The 21,481-nt window shown below is 48.2% G+C and overlaps 1 protein-coding gene across 1 annotated transcript in view; it reads left to right on the forward strand.

Annotated features, from left to right (window-relative positions):
• Window positions 1-9,023: 9,023 nt before the first annotated feature.
• LOC119971115 (meckelin-like) overlaps window positions 9,024-21,481 on the forward strand; it is a 153,340-nt gene continuing 140,882 nt past the window's right edge. Inside the window, exon 1 of the mRNA XM_038806273.1 lies at window positions 9,024-9,363. Coding sequence (XP_038662201.1) covers window positions 9,180-9,363 — 184 coding nt within the window. The 5' untranslated portion in view covers window positions 9,024-9,179. The remainder of the gene's footprint in view (window positions 9,364-21,481) is intronic.

The following is a 21,481-nucleotide window of genomic DNA, read 5'->3' on the forward strand; positions in this document are numbered from 1 at the left end:
AACCTGATAACCTCCAGCTCTGCAAACCTCTGAGCTAGTTATGCTCCTCCAATTCTGGCTTCTTGAACATCCCTGATTTTAATTGCTCCCTTGCTGCCTGTCTGGGCCCTTAAATCAAGCTTTCGAATTTCCTTCCGAAAACTCACCTCATCTCTACCTCTCTCTCCTCTGCTAAGACACTCCTTAAACCCGTCTATTTGAGTAAACTCTCTCACCTGCCCTAATGTGTGACTTGATGTCGATTTTCTTTCTGGTGAATGCCACTGTGAAATGCCTTAAGATGTTTTATAAATGCTATATAAATGCAAGTTTTGCTTGAGACAAGTGTGCAAATTCTATGTGATATAATATTTGTGTCCCACAATTTTTATGTATGTTGTTTAGGATAGGGGCATTCATATTGCAGATTGAGGGCAATATCAGGAAGCTCTCAATTCCATTTCCATTCATGTTACTTGCTCAATAATTTGTCCTACTTGAATTTCATCAGCATCTGTAGTTACAGAATGGAAATGAATAGGAACATGGATTTAAATTATAGATGAAGTCTGCCGGACTCCAGGTGATCTAAGTGACCCATATAATCAGAATGCTTGTGTATTCCTGGGCTAAGGTGAAGGATCTGGGGAGTTCACTGCCCCAAGAAGGAGTTGAGGTAAATAGCGTAGATGCTCAGGGGAACGTTGCTGGGGTTAGATGAAGAGGGATAGGAGACTCGTGTGGAACATAAGAACCAATGCATAGCTGTTGGGCTGAATGGTCTGTTCCTGTCAAATAAAAGCAAAATACTGCGGGTGTGGGAAATCTGAAATAAAAACAGAAATGATGGATAAACCCAGCAGGTCTGGAAGCATCTAAAGAACAAAGAACAATACAGCACAGGACCAGGCCCTTCGGCCCTCCAAGCCTGTACCGATCTGTGGAGAGAGGAACCCGCTTAACGTTTCAAATCCGTATGACTCGTCTACAGAACTGAAAAGGGATAGAAATTTGCCGAATTATATACTTGGAAAGGAGGCGGGGTGGGGCAGATTGGAAAGTCAGTGATAGATCAGAGTTAAGGAGAGATTGGCATAGATGTCATAGACATGAAACAAAGGCGCTGTTAATGGTTCTATTAGGGACTAAAGGTCTCGAAACGTTAACTCCGTTTCTCTGTCCACAGATGCTGCCAGACATGCTGAGTTTATCCAGCATTTTCTGGTTTTATTTTGGCCTGTTTCTGTGTTGAGGACGCGTTGGGCTATATTTTAAATTGCACTGGGAGTAGGATGGGGGTGGGGGGTGGGGTGGGGTGGGGGGGGGGGGGGTGGGGGGCGGTGTGGGCGGTTGGGGAGGTTGCTGTCTGGTTGCGCTTGAGCAATGTGGGAGTAAATACGGCATGTTGTCAACGATTTCTTAATGGAGCCGCTTCATTAACTTTTTACTTCCAGGTTTCAGGTCCAATTTGTGTCAGTGACTCTGATGATGCGTACATGCTGCGCAAATTCAACCGCAGTATTTAAAGGGACAATCCAAGCATCCAAGTTAAAGAGTTTGGAATTGGCATGGACAACCACCGACATGCTAATGTGAAGTCGACATGGGCGAAGGCTGTACGCCCCCATCAGCAATGTCTCCCTGGATATGCGAGTGGGGGCTGGAAGAGCTTGGAGGAAGAGATAGGGAGTTCTTCCCACTGTCCTGGCCAATATTTATCCCTTATCCAACATCACTAAAATAGGTCACCCAGTTATTAATATCATTGCTGATTGTGGGAGCTTGCCATGCACAAATTGGCTGCAGCATCTCCTACATTACAAAGGTGACTACATTTCAAAGAAATATTTCATTGCCTGTAAATAAAGCACTTTGAGCCATCCTGAGGTCACAGATTCATAGAGGCCGACAGCACAGAAAAGGCCCGTCAGCCCATCAGGCCTGCGCTGGTCAAAAACAACCACCTAACTATTCTAATCCCATTTTCCAGCACTTGGCCCATAGCCTCGTTTGCCTTGGCAATACAAGTGCACATCTAAAAAATTCTTAAACATTATGAAGGTCTCTGCCTCCACCATCCTTTCAGGCAGTGAGTTCCAGACTCCCACCACCCTCTAGGTGAAAACACATTTCCTCACAAACCCTCTAAACCTTCTGTCCCTTTCTTTAAATCTATACCCCTGGTCATTGATCCCTCCGCCAAGGGGAAATGTTTCTTCCTGTCTACTCTTTCTATGCCCTTCATAACTTCATACATCTCAATCATGTCTCCCCCCCCCGCCCCCCAGTCCATTGTAAGCGTCCTCCCTGCTTATGCCCTGTTTATTCCCTTGTTTCTCCTTTCTTTTGTTTTTGCTGTTACATTTTTGATCTTTGAATGTTTAATGGACCTGTAGCTATAAGGCAAAGCCGCCTGTAAGCAGCCTCTGCCTTTAAGACAAACAGAAGGCTGTGCTGTTTCCGGCGCACGATTGCTGATTGGCTGACGTCAGTGCTGTCTCGGTTTGATTGATTTGACTGGGGACCAATGAATTGGCCCAAAATGTTGTGCTCTGCACGGTAACAGGTGGCGATTTGAGCTGATCCCCATTGGAATGTTTCAGAGTTTCAAGATTTGAGTTTTTGGTTCCTCTTTTGATTCTGCAGCTTGGACGGAGGGTTCTAATTCATTGCCTCAATAAAGATCTCACTCTTCCTCTCCATAAGGCCACTGTGACTGAGTGTCATTCTCTCGAGACTGTAAAGGCTTGAAGTCAAACCACGAGCCGAAGGCAAGGTTTGATGTGAAATAAAGTGTCTACAGAAAAAAATAGTCCTGAGTGTGAACCTCGAGCCGAAGGTCCAGTTTCATTAGAGCTAAAGTGACTCTCCAGAAGGCCTGTAAGTACTGAATTAATGACTCTGCAAAGAAGACCATAACCAAGCTACAAACCAAGGACTTCAGTCAGCGAGCGTGCTGCGAGGAAAGCATGTTAAAGGATCACCATTTGAAGCAAAGTCTCTTAACTTTTGACCTTCAACCTCAATATTTTTAGCCCTTCTCCCCCCTCTGTGTTTGTCTGTCTTGTATATGTGAGTAGAGGGTGAGACAGTTAAAAGGGGTAGTAGGTTAGCTCGTCATTATCCAGTTGTATTTACTGCATATTTCATCAATGTGCGGATTAATTCTGTCCCTCAGAATTGCTTCCAATAGTTTCCCCACCACTGAGGTTAGACTGACCGGCCTGTAGTTTCCTGGTTTATCCCTCCCTCCCTTTTTGGATAACGGTACCACATTGACCATCCTCCAGTCCTGCGGCACCTCTCCTGTGGCCAGAGAGGAATTGAAAATTATTGCTAACACCCCTGCTATATCCTCCCTTGCCTCACTCAACAGCCTGGGATATGTTTTATCTGGCCCTGGAGATCTGTCTATTTTTAATCATGCCAGACCACTCAGAACCTCCTCTTTGTCTATGTTAATCTCTTTAATCTTATCACAGACCTTCTCCCTGATTTCTGTACCCACACTGGCCCTTTCACTAGTGAACACCGACGTTAAGTATTAACTTAGAACCCTACCTACACCCTCTGGCTCCACACACAAATTACCACTGGTGTCCTTAATGCAACCTACTCTTTCCCTAGTTATCCTTTTACCCTTAATGTACTTGTAAAACAACTTAACGTTTTCCTTTATTTTACCTGCCAGTATCCTTTCATGTACATTTTTTGCTCTGCTAATTTCCTTTTTAAGTTCCCTCTTACACATTCTATTCGCCGGTAGGGCTTCTGCTCTTTTGAGCTCTCGATATCAGCCATAAGCTTCCCTTTTTCTCCTTATTGAATACTTGTATATCCCTCAATATCCAAGGTTCACTGGATTTGTTGGTCCCACCATTTTTCTTGAAACGTATTGGCCTTGTACTCTCCCTATTTCCTTCTTGAATGCGTCCCACTGTTCTGTCACAGATTTACCTAAGAGTGTCTGCTCCCAGTCCACTCTGGCCAAATCATATCTGATCTTATTAAAATGGATCTTCCTTCAGTTTCGAACTTTGATTTCAGGCCTATCCGTGTTTTTTTCCATAACAATCTTGAGTCTAACAGAGTTAGGATCGCTGTCAGCAAAATGCTCCCCCACTGATACTTCAACCACTTGCCAGCTTTGTTACCTAAAATTAAGTCCATGACCACCCCCTCTCTTGTGGGACTCTCTACATACTGGTTTAAAAGGTTCTCCTGGATGCATTTTAAGAATTATGCTCCCTCTAAACTTGTTACACTATGACTACCCCAGTTAATGTTGGGGAAATTGAAATCTCCCACTATCACTACCCTGTTACTTTTACACTTCTCTGCAATTTGCCTACATGTCTGCTCTTTTATATCTCTTGTACTGTTAGGGGGCCCACAGAACACTCCCAGATATGTAATTGCTACTATTTGGTTTATAAGTTATACCCATATGGCTTCATTTGAAGAGCCTTCTAAGATGCTGTCCCTCCTTACTGCTGTAATTGATTCCTGATTAAAATTGTGATATCTCCTCCTCTTTTACCTCTTTCCCTAAGTCACCTGAAAATCCTATATCCTGGAATATTGAGCTGCCAACCCTACCCCTCTCTCAACCATGTCTCAGTGACAGCAATGGCATCATATCCCCATGTTTTAATTTGTGCTCACAACTCACCTATCTTGTTTGTCAGATTTCTTGCTGTAAAATGAATACCATCCAATCTTGCCAAACTCCCCTGTGACTTAACTGGTCTAGAAATTCTATACCTCCCTGGCTCACTTGATGTCTCTTCTAATTTTGGCTGTGCATCTCTCCTTGCTGAACCTTCACTCAGGATCCCAGTCTCCCAGTCCCCTGCCAAGTTAGTTTAAACCCTCCCCAACAACACTAGCAAACCTTCCTGCAAGGACACTGGTCCCATTTCAGTTCAGGCGCAACCCGTCTGCCTTGTACAGGTCCACCGTCCCCCAAAGCAGTCCCAATGTCCCAGAAATAAAAAGCCCTCTCTCCTGCACCATCTTTCCAGCCACGCATTCATCTGGACTAACTTCCCAATTCTATACTCACTAATGCATGGCACTGGAGGTAATCCAGTGATTACTACCTTCTGGGTCCTGCATTTCAATCAACTACCTAAATTCTGTTTGCAGGACCTCATGCCCTTTTCTCCCTATATCGTTTGTACCAATGTGTACCACAATGTCTTTCTGTTTCCCCTCCCCCTTCGGTATGTCCTGCTGCCGTTCATTGATATCCCAGACCCTGCCACCAGGGCGGCAACATACCATCCTGGAATCCCTTTTGCGGCAGCATATGCATCATGAAAGGTGATATATTTTTTAAAAATAATTTTTATTAAGATTTTCACAAAACATAAACAACAAAACAATATTAACAAAACAACCATGGTAAAAACCCAAGAACGACACCCACCCAACTACAAAAGCAACTACAAAAACAAAAAAAAAAGCAAACAATAAAAAGGAAAGAGATAACACCCGCCACATCCAACAAACCCATGTACACAATTCTCCCTCCCACCGAACCAAACCCCTCCTCCCGCCCCCCCCCCCCCCCCCCGGGTTGCTGCTGCTGCCGGCCTATTTCCCTACCGTTCCGCCAGGAAGTCCAGGAAAGGCTGCCACCGCCTAAAGAACCCCTGTACTGATCCCCTCAGGGCAAATTTCACCTCCTCCAATTTGATGAACCCAGCCATATCATTGATCCAGGCCTCCACGCAGGGCCGGCTCAAGGCACCGGCAACTCGGGCAGTCGCCCGGGGCGCCATGTGCTAGGGGGCGCCAGAGACTCGGGTCCCGCGCATGCGCAGTTGGGCCGGTGCCAACCAGCGCATGCGCGGTGGCCGCCCTCCCCCAGGGCTGCTCCCCCCTCGGTCCGCCCCCCCCCTGGTCCGCCCCCCCCCGCTCGGTCTGCTCCCCCGCTCGGTCCGCCCCCCCCGCCCCCCCTCGGTCTGCCCCCCCCTGCCCCCCCTCGGTCCGCCCCCCCCCCTCGGTCCGCCCCCCCCCTCCCCTCCCCCCCTCCCCCTCGGCCCCGCCCCCCCTCGGTCCGCCCCCCCCCCCTCGGCCCCCCCCCTCGGCCCCGGCCCCCCCGGCCCCGGCCCGCCCCCCAGCCGCCCCCCCCCGGCCCCGCCCCCCCCAAGGGCGCCGAAGTTCAGCTTGCCCGGGGCGCCAGCAACCCTAGGGCCGGCGCTGCCTCCACGCTTGGGGGCCTCGCATCCTTCCACTGAAGAAGAATCCTCCGCCGGGCTACTAGGGACGCAAAGGCGAGGGCACCGGCCTCTTTCGCCTCCTGCACTCCCGGCTCCAGTGCAACCCCAAAAATTGCGAGTCCCCAGCCTGGCTCGACCCTGGATCCCACCACCCTTGACACTGTCCTTGCTACCCCCTTCCAAAACTCCCCCAGTGCTGGGCACGCCCAAAACATATGGGTGTGGTTATCTGGGCTCCCCGAGCACCTAGCACACCTGTCTTCGCCCCCGAAAAACCTATTCATCCTCGTCCCAGTCATGTGGGCCCTATGCAGCACCTTGAACTGTATGAGGCTAAGCCTCGCACAGGAAGAGGAGGAATTCACTCTCTCCAGGGCATCCGCCCACGTCCCCTCCTCAATCTCCTCACCCAGCTCCTCTTCCCATTTACCCTTCAGTTCCTCCACCGAGGCTTCGTCTACCTCCTGCATTATCCGGTATATGTCCGAAATTCTCCCTCCTCCAACCCACACCCCCGAGAGCACCCTGTCCCGTACCCCACGTGGGGGAAACAAGGGGAACCCCTCCACCTGCCGCCTGGCAAACGTCCTAACCTGCATGTACCAAAACATGTTCCCCGGGGGAGTCCAAACTTCCCCTCTAACTCCCCCAAGCTCGCGAACCTCCCCTCCACAAACAAGTCCCTCAACCTCCTAACCCCCATCCTGTGCCAGCCCAGAAATTCGCCATCAATGCTCCTTGGAACAAACCGATGGTTCACCCGGATCGGGGCCTCCATCGAGCCCCCCAATTCTCCCCTATGCCGTCTCCATTGCCCCAAAATGTTGAGGGTAGCCGCCACCACCGGGCTTGTGGTATACCTCGTTGGAGGGAGCGGCAACGGCGCCGTTACCAGCGTCTCCAAGCTCGTGCCCACACAGGACGCTATCTCCAGGTCCAAGCTGGCCTGCTTGGTCTGGGAGGGGGGGGGGGGGGGGGGGGTACCGGGTTGTAGCTGAAATGGCCAGGAAGGAGCTGGAGGATGCAAGGGGTGCTGGGGGGGGGGGGGGGGGGGGGGGGGTGAGTTGACGCCGTGGGGAACAGGCCGAGCGGGGGATGCTAGCCAGTGGTGGGCAGGGGATGGGTTATGGCTAATCGGCAGGGGAGGGGAGCAGGGAGCCCTCTGATCTGGCTGATAACCCCGAATGTGAGGGGGCTGAATGGGCCGGTCAAACGGGCCCGGGTGTTTGCGCACTTGAAGAGGCTGAAGGCGGATGTGGCCATGCTCCAAGAGACACACCTGAAAGTGGCGGACCAGGTTCGGCTGAGGAAGGAATGGGTGGGCCAAGTATTTCGCTCAGAGCTGGATGAGAAAGGTGATATATAAATGCAGGATCTTCCTTTCACTGTAAGATGATGAAGTGAACTATAATCTCCCACACAAGATTTTCTACAATGATGCCACTCCTTTTATTGGAAAATATTTAGTCTGCTTTTGCTCGATTGGTCACATTATGAAAATGAAAATCGCTTATTGTCACGAGTAGGCTTCAATGAAGTTACTGTGAAAAGCCCCTAGTCGCCACATTCCGGCGCCTGTCCGGGGAGGCTGGTACGGGAATCGAACCGTGCTGCTGGCCTGCTTGGTCTGCTTTAAAAGCCAGCGATTTAGCCGAGTGAGCTAAACCATCCCCTAGAATCATTCAAGATTGGCGCGGGGGGGGGGGGGGGGGGGGGGGGCTGCATCCAGATTGGGGCATGTCGGAGGACGTTGCACGTTGGGTTTGCTCCTGCCAGAGTCGTGAGTTTTAGGTCCTTTTTTTGTGGGAAAAATTGCATGAAACGTTGCTGTTAAGAGTGGTTGGTGGAGGATGGCCAAGAAACTGCGTAAAAATCAGGGAAGGGTTTGAGCGCTAGTCGGCCAGGAGGGTTAAGCACAATGAAGGGTGCGGGGGCAGGGAAGAGTCATTCCAGATTGGGATTCAAGTCCTATTCCAGAGCTGCACTAAATTCTGAGGGCTGACACTTCGCTGCAGTCCTGATGGGAGTGCTGCCCTGTCGGCTGTGGATGATCTTTTGGTGAGACATTAAACTGACCTTCCCCACCCTCTCCAACTAATAATAATAATAATCTTTATTGTCACAAGTAGGCTTACATTAACACTGCAATGAAGTTACTGTGAAAAGCCCCTAGTCACCATGCTCCGGCGTCTGTTCGGGTACACAGAGGGAGAATTCGGAATGTCCAATTCACCTGACAAGCACGTCTTTCGGGACTTGTGGGAGGAAACTGGAGAACCCGGAGTAAACCCACGCAGACACGGGGAGAGCATGCAGACTCCGCACAGTGACCCAAGCCGGGAATCGAACCTGGGACCCTGACGCTGTGAAGCATGAGTGCTAACAACAGTGCTAACCACTGTGCTCCCGTGCTGCCCTACTACCCTCTTGGGAGGGCACAAAATACCCCAGGGCACAGGAGAACTGGGGCCTTCGCCCCGGTGTGTTATCCATCAACCCGTACCACTATAAAAAAGAATCAAGAGATCGGGCCATGATCACATTTCTGTTTGTGGGGAACTCCCTGTCCGCAAATTGGCTGCGACATCACAACAGTGAAGAGTTTTGTGGGGGCATGAAGCAAACAAAATGTTCGTTGTGTCTCTACGCATCACGCATTTGACCAGCAATAGCTTTCAGCAGCAGAGATTTTGTTTAAAAAAGAGGTGAAGAGTTTCTGTTCATTGGGGACAAAGCTGGGTGTTGTGCGGGGGGGGGGGGGGGGGGGGGGGCTGAGAGTGCAAAATGTGAAAGGGAGACCAGACCAGTGTGTGTGGAGAAAGTAGGAGAAAGATCCTCACCAGTCTGAGGGGGAAGGGATTATTTGAATGTGTAATTTGACACCGCGTCTGGAAACCATAGCCACGGATTATTGTCCACACAAAAGCTTTGGAGTGAGGGCTTGGGCGGCTGCCCTTCCCATTGCTCTGCAGGATGGTGGCTGCCGTCTGCCTCTCGGTGCTACTGCCCACCCTCCTGGCCAGGCTGCTGCTGGCCCAGAGCACCGACACCTCGATTCCCTTCGTCCAGCCGCACTCCTGCACCAGCTCCCAGTTCTACGACGTCTCCCGGCTGAAGTGCTCCCCGTGCGGCGAGGCTCTGAAGCGAGGCGCTGACGGTAAGGACCAGGCTGTTCTTGCGCTGCTGCAGTCACCGGTACAAAAGGGTCTGCCCTGCTGGAGAGAAACAAAGGCCAAGGCAGTCATTTAGCTCCCTTCCATTCTCGACATGGGGGCAGATTTGATTCACTACCCAAGTACCCATTATAGGTGAAAATGCTGCCTTTGAACTGCATTCATTTAAAAACAATTCAGCCAGGAGGGCAGGTCGCCCTCCCACCCCCTTCAGGGTGCAACCTGACTGAAGCATTTGAAGGATTCAGCATGCTAGCTGGGCCTCAGGTGCCTCTGGTTGGGGGTTCAGGTCCCACTCCAGAAAATCAGTCCCACAATCCAGACTGGCACTCCAATGCAGCTGTGAGGGAATTTCATTAAATTGTGCCCCCAGCCCTGTCTACCAACCTGGGTAGACGTGGAACAGCTGCTGGCACTGTTTCGAAGAAAAGCAGGCGTGTTATCCCCGTGGTCTTGCCACCCAGTCACAGGTCATCTGTCTTCAAACTGCTGTTTGTGGGAGCTTGCTGTGCACATCTTGGCCGCTGCATTTCTTACATTGCACGTGTGTGGACACTGCGGAACACATCCCATTACTTTGCTGTCCCAATGTCTCTGTGTGTGGCTCAGTGGAAAAAGCTTTGGGTGTTTTTGCTATTTTAAATGTGTTATATAAATGCAAGTTCTTTGTCCCTGTGTACATACACAATTAGTTCACAGAGAATCTAGGCCATCTCCTGTTTAATACGCCTTCCTCATACTAGCCCCATAGCAACACCATTTCACCAAATCAAAAGTCAAAAAAAGAAGTGATGTCCCTCCAGCAATTCTTCAGCATTCAGCCACTGTTTGACACAATCAAGTAGCTGAATGGAAACCTGCACAGTGCTGACTTGGCTTATTTTTTGTTGCTTCAGATCTATTCAGAGATATTCCTGTATAACCTGGCAGCGAGCACTTGACCGAATCCTTGCGTAGCTCAGCTGTGTGGTCCAAATCCTTTCCACAGTCGTCAACTGTGATTTGTGTAACCCGCTTATTGAGATACCTGACCACCAGCACAACCCACGCCCGCTTCCATGCGCCTGTCATTTATTTTTAAAAACCCATAATAAATAGAGACATAACTCTTTCCTCTTAAATTGAAAACATGAGCAGGAGTAGGCCATTTGGCCCTTCAAGCCTGCTCCATCACTCCACATGGCCATGGCCGTTCCTCTATCTCAATGCTCTCCCATACTCTTTGACACCTGTCGAATTCAGAAATCTATTTCCTTCTTAATTAGATTCAGTGTCTCGGCCTCCACAGTCTTCTGTGGTAGGGAATTCCACAGGTTCACCATCCTCGGGAGTGAAGAATTTCTCCTTATCTCAGTCCTGAATGGCCCACCCCACATCTGTTGTGTTGTCAGAATTCATTGTTTTAAGCACTGGATTTGACTCCAATTCTAAGGAAAGGCTGGAGAAATTGTCTTTAGAACATAGAAGGCTGAAAGGAGATTTGATGGAAATGTTAAAAACTCCTGAAGGGTTTTGCAGGTAAATAGGACGAACACCACCTTGACTAATCACTGGTTAGGTAAACAGAGGTCAAAGTTTGACATCAGCGAAAGTTTGAAGGGAAAGATTCAAAGGTTTTTTTGTTGCTAGCTGAGGGTTAATAGAACATGGATAGCCCTGGTAGAGATGGTGATGGAAGTACTTTACCCTGTAAAAGGGAAATGGGTAATTATTTGAAAAAGCCTTCGAAAGGTCATGGGCAAAGTTAGGCAAATGGAACTAAGCAGGAAGATCTAATACAGGTGTGATGTGCCGAAATATCTCCTGTGTTGTAAAATACTTTGATTGTGTTATGTATCTGGGGGTTCATTTTTGCTGGTTCTGTGTCAGCAGAGTGTTTGCGCGGGCTTTGAGCAGATCACCATCTTGATTGTATTCAGCAACGACTCTTAATAAACCTCTCATCGTGTTTTACAAGAATCCAGAATTTGGGCACCTCCCTACCTTTTCTCTTTGCGGCAACAAAGGAATATAACAGGAGAGAAAACTGGTGACGAGGATTTGAGCCAGAAACCCTGGCGACTAGGATTTGGAGTCAGACTGTGGGAGGAAACCGGAGCACTCTGAGGAAACCCACGCAGACACGGGGAGAATGTGCAGACCCCGCACAGACCCAATAGGTCCATGGAGACCCTGGAGCTGTGAAGCCACAGTGCTAACCACTATGCTACCTTGCTGCCCAAGAAGACCGACAGTCAGGGAAGGCTTGCTTCCATTCAAGTGTGTGGGGTCTGGGCTGCACATGGCGATGCTACGCGGGCTGTGGGGAATGGGGATTTCATGTCTGCCGACCCTGCACGGGCCACTACTCAGGCAAAAATGGGAAAGAATTCCTATTTGCTTGTTCAAGGGATTGTTTGTGCTATACCTTCCAACACAGGCAGAAGGGAGAAACTGTAGACCCTAGGAGCCGGGAGCCAAAATTGGCAGGAACAATGGGTGCCATGGATGTGTTTGATGAGGATTATGAAACATGGAATTCATACGAAGAAAGTTTCCAAATGTCTTTAACAGCTAATCAGACACTGGAGGACCTAAAGGTCGCAACATTTCTCAGCTTAGTTGGTAGTAAAACATTTATGCTGTCACAGAAACTTGTTGACCCAGCAAAATCAGGAGACAAATCCTTCAGTGAATTAATGAAGATTTTAGAGAGACATTTCTCTACTAAACCATTACTGATTGCAGAAAGGTTCTGATTCCACCACTGTGATCAGGGAGAAGGTGAAACCATTTTACAGTTTACAGCGTCTTCAAAAGGTGAGCTAGATATTGTGAATTTGGTCCAGCATTTGATGATACTCTTCGAGACAGGCTGATTTGTGGGTTATACAGTGAAGCAAATCAGAGGAAGCTACTTACTGCAAGCGATTTAACTCTGAAAGCTGCTGTGGAAGTTTCCACATCTATGGAGCTTGCTACGAGAAAAGCTTTGCAGATAGGGGCTGGAGTGAAGATCCACAAAATGGATACCTCAAGGAACAAGGCGGCAAAAGTGCAACTATGTTACTGTTGTACACAGGTTGGACACATAGAGGTAGAATGCTGGAGTAAATTAAACACATGTAAGAATTGTGTTAAGAAGGGCCATATTGTCAAAGTGTGTTGAGCTCAGAAAACTTCTGCACCAAGAAACTGCAAGATGCACAATACAAGTAAACAATCTAGTATGTCTACAAATTAGTGGGTGAAGCTCAAGATCACTCAATAGACCACAAAAACAAAGAGCTAAAGCTAAGTGCTTTGCCAATGAAGGGCGAACAAAAACCTTTTTGGGCATATCCAAAATTTGATGGTCATGAAATTAAAATAGAAGTGGATATGGGCACAGCAGTATTGCTAATACTGAAGACAATTCATCATCAAAAACCAAGGTATCTGCCTTTAAAAGCATTAAATGTGATCCTAAGGATGTACACTGAAGAGGAAGAGATCGTACCATCAAAATAATGCATTATGGTAGGGATTTTTAAACTCAGGGCAGCGACCAGCAGGTGGGTCGCGGATGGGTTTCAGGAGGGTCGTGGAGCGATCGGTTGTGGCGTTCCCGATCGCGGGGAGAAGTTCCCAACTGCTGAGACTGGCTTTTAAGAATGCGGCCACGGGCAGTCCACGATTGATTGCGGCGTTTTGAGGGGACGGGCGGCGCGAGATGCGCTGTGTGCTGATCACCGCATGCAGAGCGGTGGAGGTGGGGGGGGTGGAGTGCGGGGCGGTGGATGGGCTGACGGGCGTCCACGTGACGCAATGCTTTTTTAAAAAAAATTTAGATTACCCAATTATTTTTTCTATTAAGGGGCAATTTAGCGTGGCCAATCCACCTACTCTGCACATTTTTGGGTTGTGGGGGCAAAACCCACGCAGACACGGGGAGAATGTGCAAACTCCACACTGACAGTGACCCAGAGCCGGGATCGAACCTGGGACCTCAGCGCCGTGAGGCGGTTCTGCTAACCACTAGGCCACCGTGCTGCCCTTACGTGACGCAATGCTAACAGTGGTGGCCCAGCTTGGAGCTCCGTTCTATTTCTCGTCCTTTGCACGCTACTCGGCTCGTCGCCACCACCAATCGGCAGTGTGCAACCTGTGGCTACTTGGTCAATCCGTTCAACGGCCAGCACAACGTCCGTTTGCACTCCCACGAGGGTAAGTAATGGTCGGGAAGCGGTCTGTGAGTGGGGTGGATACAGTGAGAGGAAGCCAGGACAGGTTTGTCGGAATACTGATTAACCGAGGCCAGTCAGTAGGGTTGGCATTTGTCATCACTGGAAGAAACCTTCAGTCATAACTTTGTGTCGACACTCGAGAAAGCAGGACGTTAGTGCTTTTGGTGAGGATGGAGCAGGAGGTGACTTGGATGTTTGGATAGTACAATGCAGTGGAACCAGTAAGAAATATTGTGACATTGTGCGTGTTTGACAAGTTACTTCATCTACCCTAAAGTCGTAGCGTGTAAAGTAAAAACAAGATTCTATTTTTTTTCTGTAATTGGTTAAATTTCTAAAGAAATGAGAATATATTTAAAACAAAGTTTGTGTGTAAATGCCAGGATGCACATGTTCAATTGAATATTTTTAAATTTTTAGCAGTAAAAAGTCATAAATTTGGAAAAATTAGGTCTTAGAAGTAAAGTTTCAAAGTAACTGCGACCGGCCTTTAAATATGAACAATGAGTCTTTCTGCCAGAGGCAGCGGCAGAGAGAAGGTCATGCACCTGGCACGTCAGTGCTTTCGGTGCAAAATCATAGAGGTGAGATGACTCCATTTTATAGCTGCCAGCAAGAAAGTAACAAACAGACCTGGATCACACAACTAAATCTGCTGGGAAGAGCTTTTCAGGAAAGTCCACGGTAAGACAAGGCAGTGCTGGTGTAAGCTTTATCCCGAGCTCCAGGGCCTCTGGTGAACAAACAATTAAGAAGAAACTGAAATCGGGAACAAAGCAGTATAAAGATGATTTATTGAGATATGGCTTTAATTTTGAAAATTGAAATGAGGATGCAAAGTCAATGTGTGTTATATGCAGGGAAGTACTGGCACATGAACTTAAAAACCCTCAAATCTTCAAACGCTTTTGAAGACTAAACATGGAGAGTTCGAGGGCAAACATCTTGATTTTTTTCAAAGCTTGCAGCAAGAACTTAAATTGTCAGCTGAAGTCCCGAGAAGAAATGCAACATTGAAAGACGAAGCAAGAGAGATCGTGAGGACCAAGCAGGCCCACCTGCCGCATTAAAGGTAAGCAATAATGATGTGTCGCGAAGGTTGGCTGGCGTGGATCGCTGACCTCAGCCAGCAGGTCTCGCAAACATCGACCAGCATGGGTCCCGAAGGTCCGCCGGTTGGTAAAAGTGGGTCCCGGATAAAAAAGTTTGGAAAACACTGCATTATGGTGACAGTAGAAGCAAATGGGCAGATGACAAAGTTGCCTCTTCACGTTATTGTGCTCCTCTATTTGGCAGAGCATTGTTGGCTAAGATTAGGCTTAACTGGGAAACAGTCAGTCAATTAATGGATTCAAAGAGCAACTTGCATCAACCTTTGAAGTATTAGAAGGTGTTTCAAGATTCACTACGCTCTATGACTGAAGTTAAAATACACCTAAAAATCAAGCCTGACAGCACACCCAAATGTCGCAAAGCTAGAACTGCACCCTACATCATCGAGCCTAAAGTTGAACAATAACTAAACAGATTAGTAAGGACAGGAGTCACTGAACCTGTTGTTACAAGTGATTGGGTGACACCAATCATTCCCGCATTAAAGCGGGATGGCTCAGTGAGAATTTGTGGAGATTCTAAAACGACTATTAACTTAATTTTGTGAGTAGATCATTATCCACTCCTGTTGATTGAAGACCTATTTGCTGGACCTTCTGGAGGACAGAAATTCAGTAAACCTGATCTTTCACAGGCATATCTGCAGATGAATGTGGCTGCTGAATCACAGCCACTATTCACCATCGTAATGCACAAAGATGGTACAGAAGACTACCTTGTGGAATAACATCTGTGCCTGCAATTTTTCAAAGATAAATGGTTCAAATTTTAAGTGGGTTGAATTCAGTGCAATGTTATTTAGATGACATACTCATCACCGGTTTCAGTGAACAGAAACACTTGGAGAATTTGGAAGCTGACCTGAAGAGGTTACAGAGCCACAACCTGAGAGTTAAGAAGGAAAAGTGTGACTTTTTCAAGTCATCCATAAATGGCCTTCATCACAACATCATCAAAAATGGTTTACACAAAGAACCATAGAAAATGTCAGCAATCTTAGAAGCACCACGTTCACAGAATGTGACACAATTAAGGTCGTTTTTAGGATTGATCAATTACGATGGTAAATTTGTGCCGAATTGAGCCACATGATTGAAGCCTTTCCACACTTTGCTATGTGACAATCAGTCATGGCACTGGTCAAAAGAATGTGAGAATGTTTACAATGAAGTGAAAGAAACTTTACTGAAGTCAGAGCTGTTGGTTCATTATAATCAAAAAATGAAGTTGCAATTAGCTTACAATGCCTCACCCTATGGGCTTGGTGCCGTTGACTTTTTGGTGAGCAACGGCTTCAATCATGTTGCTCAATTCAGCACAAATTTACCATCGTAATTGATCAATCCTAAAAACAATCTTAATTGTGTCACATTCTGTGAACGTGGTGCTTCTAAGATTGCTGACATTATCTTTGGTTCCTTGTGTAAACCGTTTTTTACGATGACATGACGAAGGCCATTTATGGATGACTTGGAAACATGTCTCGGATCCTATTTTCGGGATCCTTAAGGGGGAGGGGGAGCAGCCCCAAGTTGTGGTCCACATAGGTACCAACGACATAGGTAGGAAAAGGGGGCGAGATTCTCCGCTAATGCGGAGAATCGTAAAGGCTGCCGTGAAATTGGCCGTGTATCACGGCAGCCTCGGCGCCCCCTCCCGGGACACGATTCTGTCCCCCGGGCGGGGCTAGCAGTGGGGCCCCATGAAGCACGGCATCGCGGCCTTAGCGACCGTCGCTAAGTCCGCGCGCCAAGTGTCACACCAGCTGACGCGCACGATGACGTCAGCCGCTCATGCGCGGGTTTGACGGCTCCAACCTGCGCATGCGCGGGGCTGTCATCTCCCTCGGCCGCCCCGCGGACTGATCCTGCGGGGCGGCGGAGGGAGAAAGAGTGCGTCCGTTACCTGCTTGCTGCCGTCGTAACAACGGCCGCAACATGCCCGTTCTGGGCGTCCAGGGCCCCGATTGGCACGGCCGTACCATGGCCGTGCCAAGGGGGGCATGGGCCCGCGATCGGTACCCACCGTTACGGACGCACTGCCCGTGATCACGGGCACATGCCCCCCTTGGCACAGCCGTGGTATGGCCGTGCCAATCGGGGCCCTGGATGCCCAGAACGGGCATGTTGCGGCCGTTTTTACGACGGCAGCAAGCAGGTGTGTTTGCTGCCGTACAAACGGCCGTAAAGGCCTGGGAACTCGGCCCATCGGCCTGGGGAGAATCGCTGTTCGCCATAAAAAATGGCGAGCAGCGATTCATGTCGTGGGGCAGCCGTGGGGGGGGGGGGGGGGGGGGGGGGAGGGGGGGATAGTGGGAGGGACGCCCTCCCGCTATTCTCCGACCCGTTGTGGGCAGCGGAGAATCGCGCCCAGGGATAGGGATGTAAGGCAGGAATTCAGGGAGCTAGGGTGGAAACTTAGATCTAGGACAGAGTTATCTCTGGGTTGTTACCCATGCCACGTGCTAGCGAGACGAGGAATAGGGAGAGAGAGCAGTTGAACACGTGGCTGCAGGGATGGTGTAGGAGGGAGGGTTTCAGATTCCTGGATAATTGGGGCTGATTCTGCGGTAGGTGGGACCCCTACAAACGGGATGGTCTACACCTGGACCAGAGGGGTACCAATCTCCTGGGGGGGAAATTTGCTAATGCTCTTCAGGAGGGTTTAAACTAATTCAGCAGGGGATTGGGAACCTGAATTGTAGCTCCAGTGTACAGGAGGTTGAGAGTAGTGAGGTCATGAGTAAGGTTTCAAAGTTGCAGGAGTGTACCGGCAGGTAGGAAGATGGTTTAAAGTGTGTCTACTTCAATGCCAGGAGCATCCGGAATAAGGTGGGTGAACTTGCGGTATGGGTTGGTACCTGGGACTTCGATGTTGTGGCCATTTCAGAGATATGGATAGAGCAGGGACAGGAATGGTTGTTGCAGGTGCCGGGGTTTAGATATTTCAATAAACTCAGGGAAGGTGGTAAAAGAGGGGGAGGGGTGGCATTGTTAGTCAAGGACAGTATTACGGTGGCAGAAAGGATGTTTGATGAGGGCTCGTTTGATGAGGTAATACGGGCTGAGGTTAGAAACAGGAAAGGAGAGGTCACCCTGTTCGGGGTTTTCTATAGGCCTCTGAAAAGTTCCAGAGATGTAGAGGAAAGGATTGCAAAGATGATTCTGGATAGGAGCGAAAGTAACACGGTAGTTGTTATGGGGGAATTTTAACTTTCCAAATATTGACTGGAAACGCAATAGTTCGAGTACTTTAGATAGAACAGTACAGTACAGCACAGAACAGGCCCTTCGGCCCTCGATGTTGTGCCGAGCAATGATCACCCCACGTAACCCGTATACCCGTAACCCAACAATCCCCCCATTAACCTTACACTACGGGCAATTTAGCATGGCCAATCCACCTAACCCGCACATCTTTGGACTGTGGGAGGAAACCGGAGCACCCGGAGGAAACCCACGCACACACGGGGAGGACGTGCAGACTCCACACAGACAGTGACCCAGCCAGGAATCGAACCTGGGACCCTGGAGCTGTGAAGCATTGATGCTAACCACCATGCTACCGTGAGGCCCCCTGTTTTTGTCTGTTTTTGTCCAATGTGTGCAGGAGGGTTTCCTGACACAGTATGTAGATAGGCCAATGAGAGGCGAGGCCACATTGGATTTGGTACTGGGTAATGAACCAGGACAGGTGTTAGATTTGGAGGTAGGTGAGCACTTTGGTGATAGTGACCACAATTCAGTTACGTTTACTTTAGTGATGGAAAGGGATAGGTATATACCGCAGGGAAAGAGTTATATCTGGGGGATAGGCAATTATGATGCGATGAGGCAAGACTTAGGATGCATCAAATGGGGAGGGAAACTGCAGGGGATGGGCACAATTGAAATGTGGAGCTTGTTCAAGGAACAGCTAATGCGTGTCCTTGATAAGTATGTACCTGTCAGGCAGGGAGAAAGTGGTCGAGAGAGGGAACCGTGGTTTACTAAAGTAGTTGAATCACTTGTCAAGAGGAAGAAGGAGGCTTATGTAAAGATGAGACATGATGGTTCAGTTAGGGCGCTCGAGAGTTACAAGTTAGCTAGGAAGGACCTAAAGAGAGAGCTAAGAAGAGCCAGGAGGGGACATGAGAAGTCTTTGGCAGGTAGGATCAAGGGTAACCCTAAAGCTTTCTATAGATATGTCAGGAATAAAAGAATGACTAGGATAAGAGTAGGGCCAGTCAAGGACAGTAGTGGGAAGTTGTGTGTGGAGTCCGAGGAGATAGGTGAGGTGCTAAATGAATATTTTTTGTCAGTATTTACACAGGAAAAAGACAATGTTGTCGAGGAGAATACTGAGATACAGGCTACTAGACTAGAAGGGCTTGAGGTTCATAAGGAGGAGGTGTTAGCAATCCTGGAAAGTGTGAAAATAGATAAGTCCCCTGGGCCGGATGGGATTTATCCTAGGGTTCTCTGGGAAGCTAGGGAGGAGATTGCTGAGCCTTTGGCTTTGATCTTTATGTCATCATTGTCTACAGGAATAGTGCCAGAAGACTGGAGGATAGCAAATGTTGTCCCCTTGTTCAAGAAGGGGAGTAGAGACAACCCCGGTAACTATAGACCAGTGAGTCTTACTTCTGTTGTGGGCAAAATCTTGGAAAGGTTTATAAGAGATAGTATGTATGATCATCTGGAAAGGAATAATTTGATTAGAGATAGTCAACACGGTTTTGTGAAGGGTAGGTCGTGCCTCACAAACATTGAGTTCTTTGAGAAGGTGACCAAACAGGTGGACGAGGGTAAAGCAGTTGATGTGGTGTATATGGATTTCAGTAAAGCGTTTGATAAGGTTCCCCACGGTAGGCTATTGCAGAAAATACGGAAGCATGGGATTCGGGGTGATTTAGCGGTTTGGATCAGTAATTGGCTAGCTGGAAGAAGACAAAGGGTGGTGGTTGATGGGAAATGTTCAGACTGGTGTCCAGTTACTAGTGGCGTACTACAAGGATCTGTTTTGGAGCCACTGCTGTTTGTCATTTTTATAAATGACCTGGAGGAGGGCGTAGATGGATGGGTGAGTAAATTTGCAGATGACACTAAGGACGGTGGAGTGTGGACAGTGCGGAAGGATGTTTAAAGTTACAGACGGACATAGATAAGCTGCAGAGCTGGGCTGAGAGGTGGCAAATGGAGTTTAATGCAGAAAAGTGTGAGGTGATTCATTTTGTAAGGAATAACAGGAAGACAGAGTACTGGGCTAATGGTAAGATTCTTGGTAGTGTGGATGAGCTGCTAGATCTCGGTGTCCACATACATAGATCCCTGAAAATTGCCACCCAGGTTGAGAGGGTTGTTATGGTGTGTTAGCTTTTATTGGTAGAGGGATTGAGTTTCGGAGCCATGAGGTCAAGTTGCAGCTGTACAAAACTCTGGTGCGGCCGCATTTGGAGTATTGCGTGCAATTCTGGTCGCTTCATTATAAGAAGGATGTGGAAGCATTGGAAAGGGTGCAGAGGAGATTTACCAGGATGTTGCCTGGTATGGACGAAAGATCTTATGAGGGAAGGCTGAGGGACTTGAGGCTGTTTTCATTAGAGAAAAGAAGGTTAAGAGGTGACTTAATTGAGGCATACAAGATGATCAGAGAAATAGATAGGGTGGACATGAGAGCCTTTTTCCTCGGATGGTGATGTCTAGCATGAGGGGACATAGCTTTAAATTGAGGGGAGATAGATATAGGACAGATGTCAGAGATAGGTTCTTTACTCAGAGATTAGTAAGGGCGTGGAATGCCCTGCCTGCAACAGTAGTGGACTCGCCAACACTAAGGGCATTTAAATGGTCATTGGATAAACATATGGATGATAAGGGAATCGTGTAGATGGGCTTTAGAGGGGTTTCACAGGTCGGCGCAACATCGAGGGTCGAAGGGCCTGTACTGCGCTGTAATGTTCTATGTTCTATGTCTCGCACATTATGCCTTCAGGACAGGAACAACTGATAGCTTTTTCTTCGCAAACTCTTACTCGCACAGAATGAATTACACTCGGCTCGAAAAAAAGGCTTTAAGCATTGTTTTCGACGTACAAAATAATCCATTAACTTTATGGGCATCATTTTACGCTTTTAACGGATCATCAATCTGTGACTACAATCTTTGGGGTATATAAAGGTATACTTTCTTTGGCAGCTAGTAAATTGCAAAACTGGTCATGGATATTCTTGCACACACTTACGATATCCAGTACCGCAAGTCAGAGCAGCATGCAAATGCTGATGCTGTATTGCAATTGCCGTTTCAAGTCACTCATGACCCTGAAGAACGTTTTGTCAATATTTTGCATTTCTCACTCGTGGATAATGTACCTGTGATCTCACCTCAAGTTCAAAGATATATACAAGAACTGATCCAGTGATGGACATGGTCCAAAAAGGAACGCTGTCAGACATTCAGAAGAAAAATCCAGACTTCAAGCCCTACATCACATGAAGACTTGAGTTGACGGTACAAAATGGCGTTCTATTGTGGGGAATCTGTGTGATTATTCCTCCGTACATACATAGTAGAGTCCTTGACCAACTGTGACATCCTGGTGTGGTAAGGATGAAGGAATTAGCACGCAGTTATTTTTACTGACCAAGATTAGGTGCTCAAGTTGAAGAGAAAGTTGGGCCGTGCCAATATTGTGCAAAACTAACACTCCACCTTATAACCATTACATACGTGGGAATGACCAACTCAGTCATGGCAGGGAATACACATCGATTATGCTGGCTGGTCCACTGGAGGGTCACAT

The sequence above is a fragment of the Scyliorhinus canicula genome, chromosome 9, assembly GCF_902713615.1.
Source record: "Scyliorhinus canicula chromosome 9, sScyCan1.1, whole genome shotgun sequence".
NCBI lineage: Eukaryota > Metazoa > Chordata > Chondrichthyes > Carcharhiniformes > Scyliorhinidae > Scyliorhinus > Scyliorhinus canicula.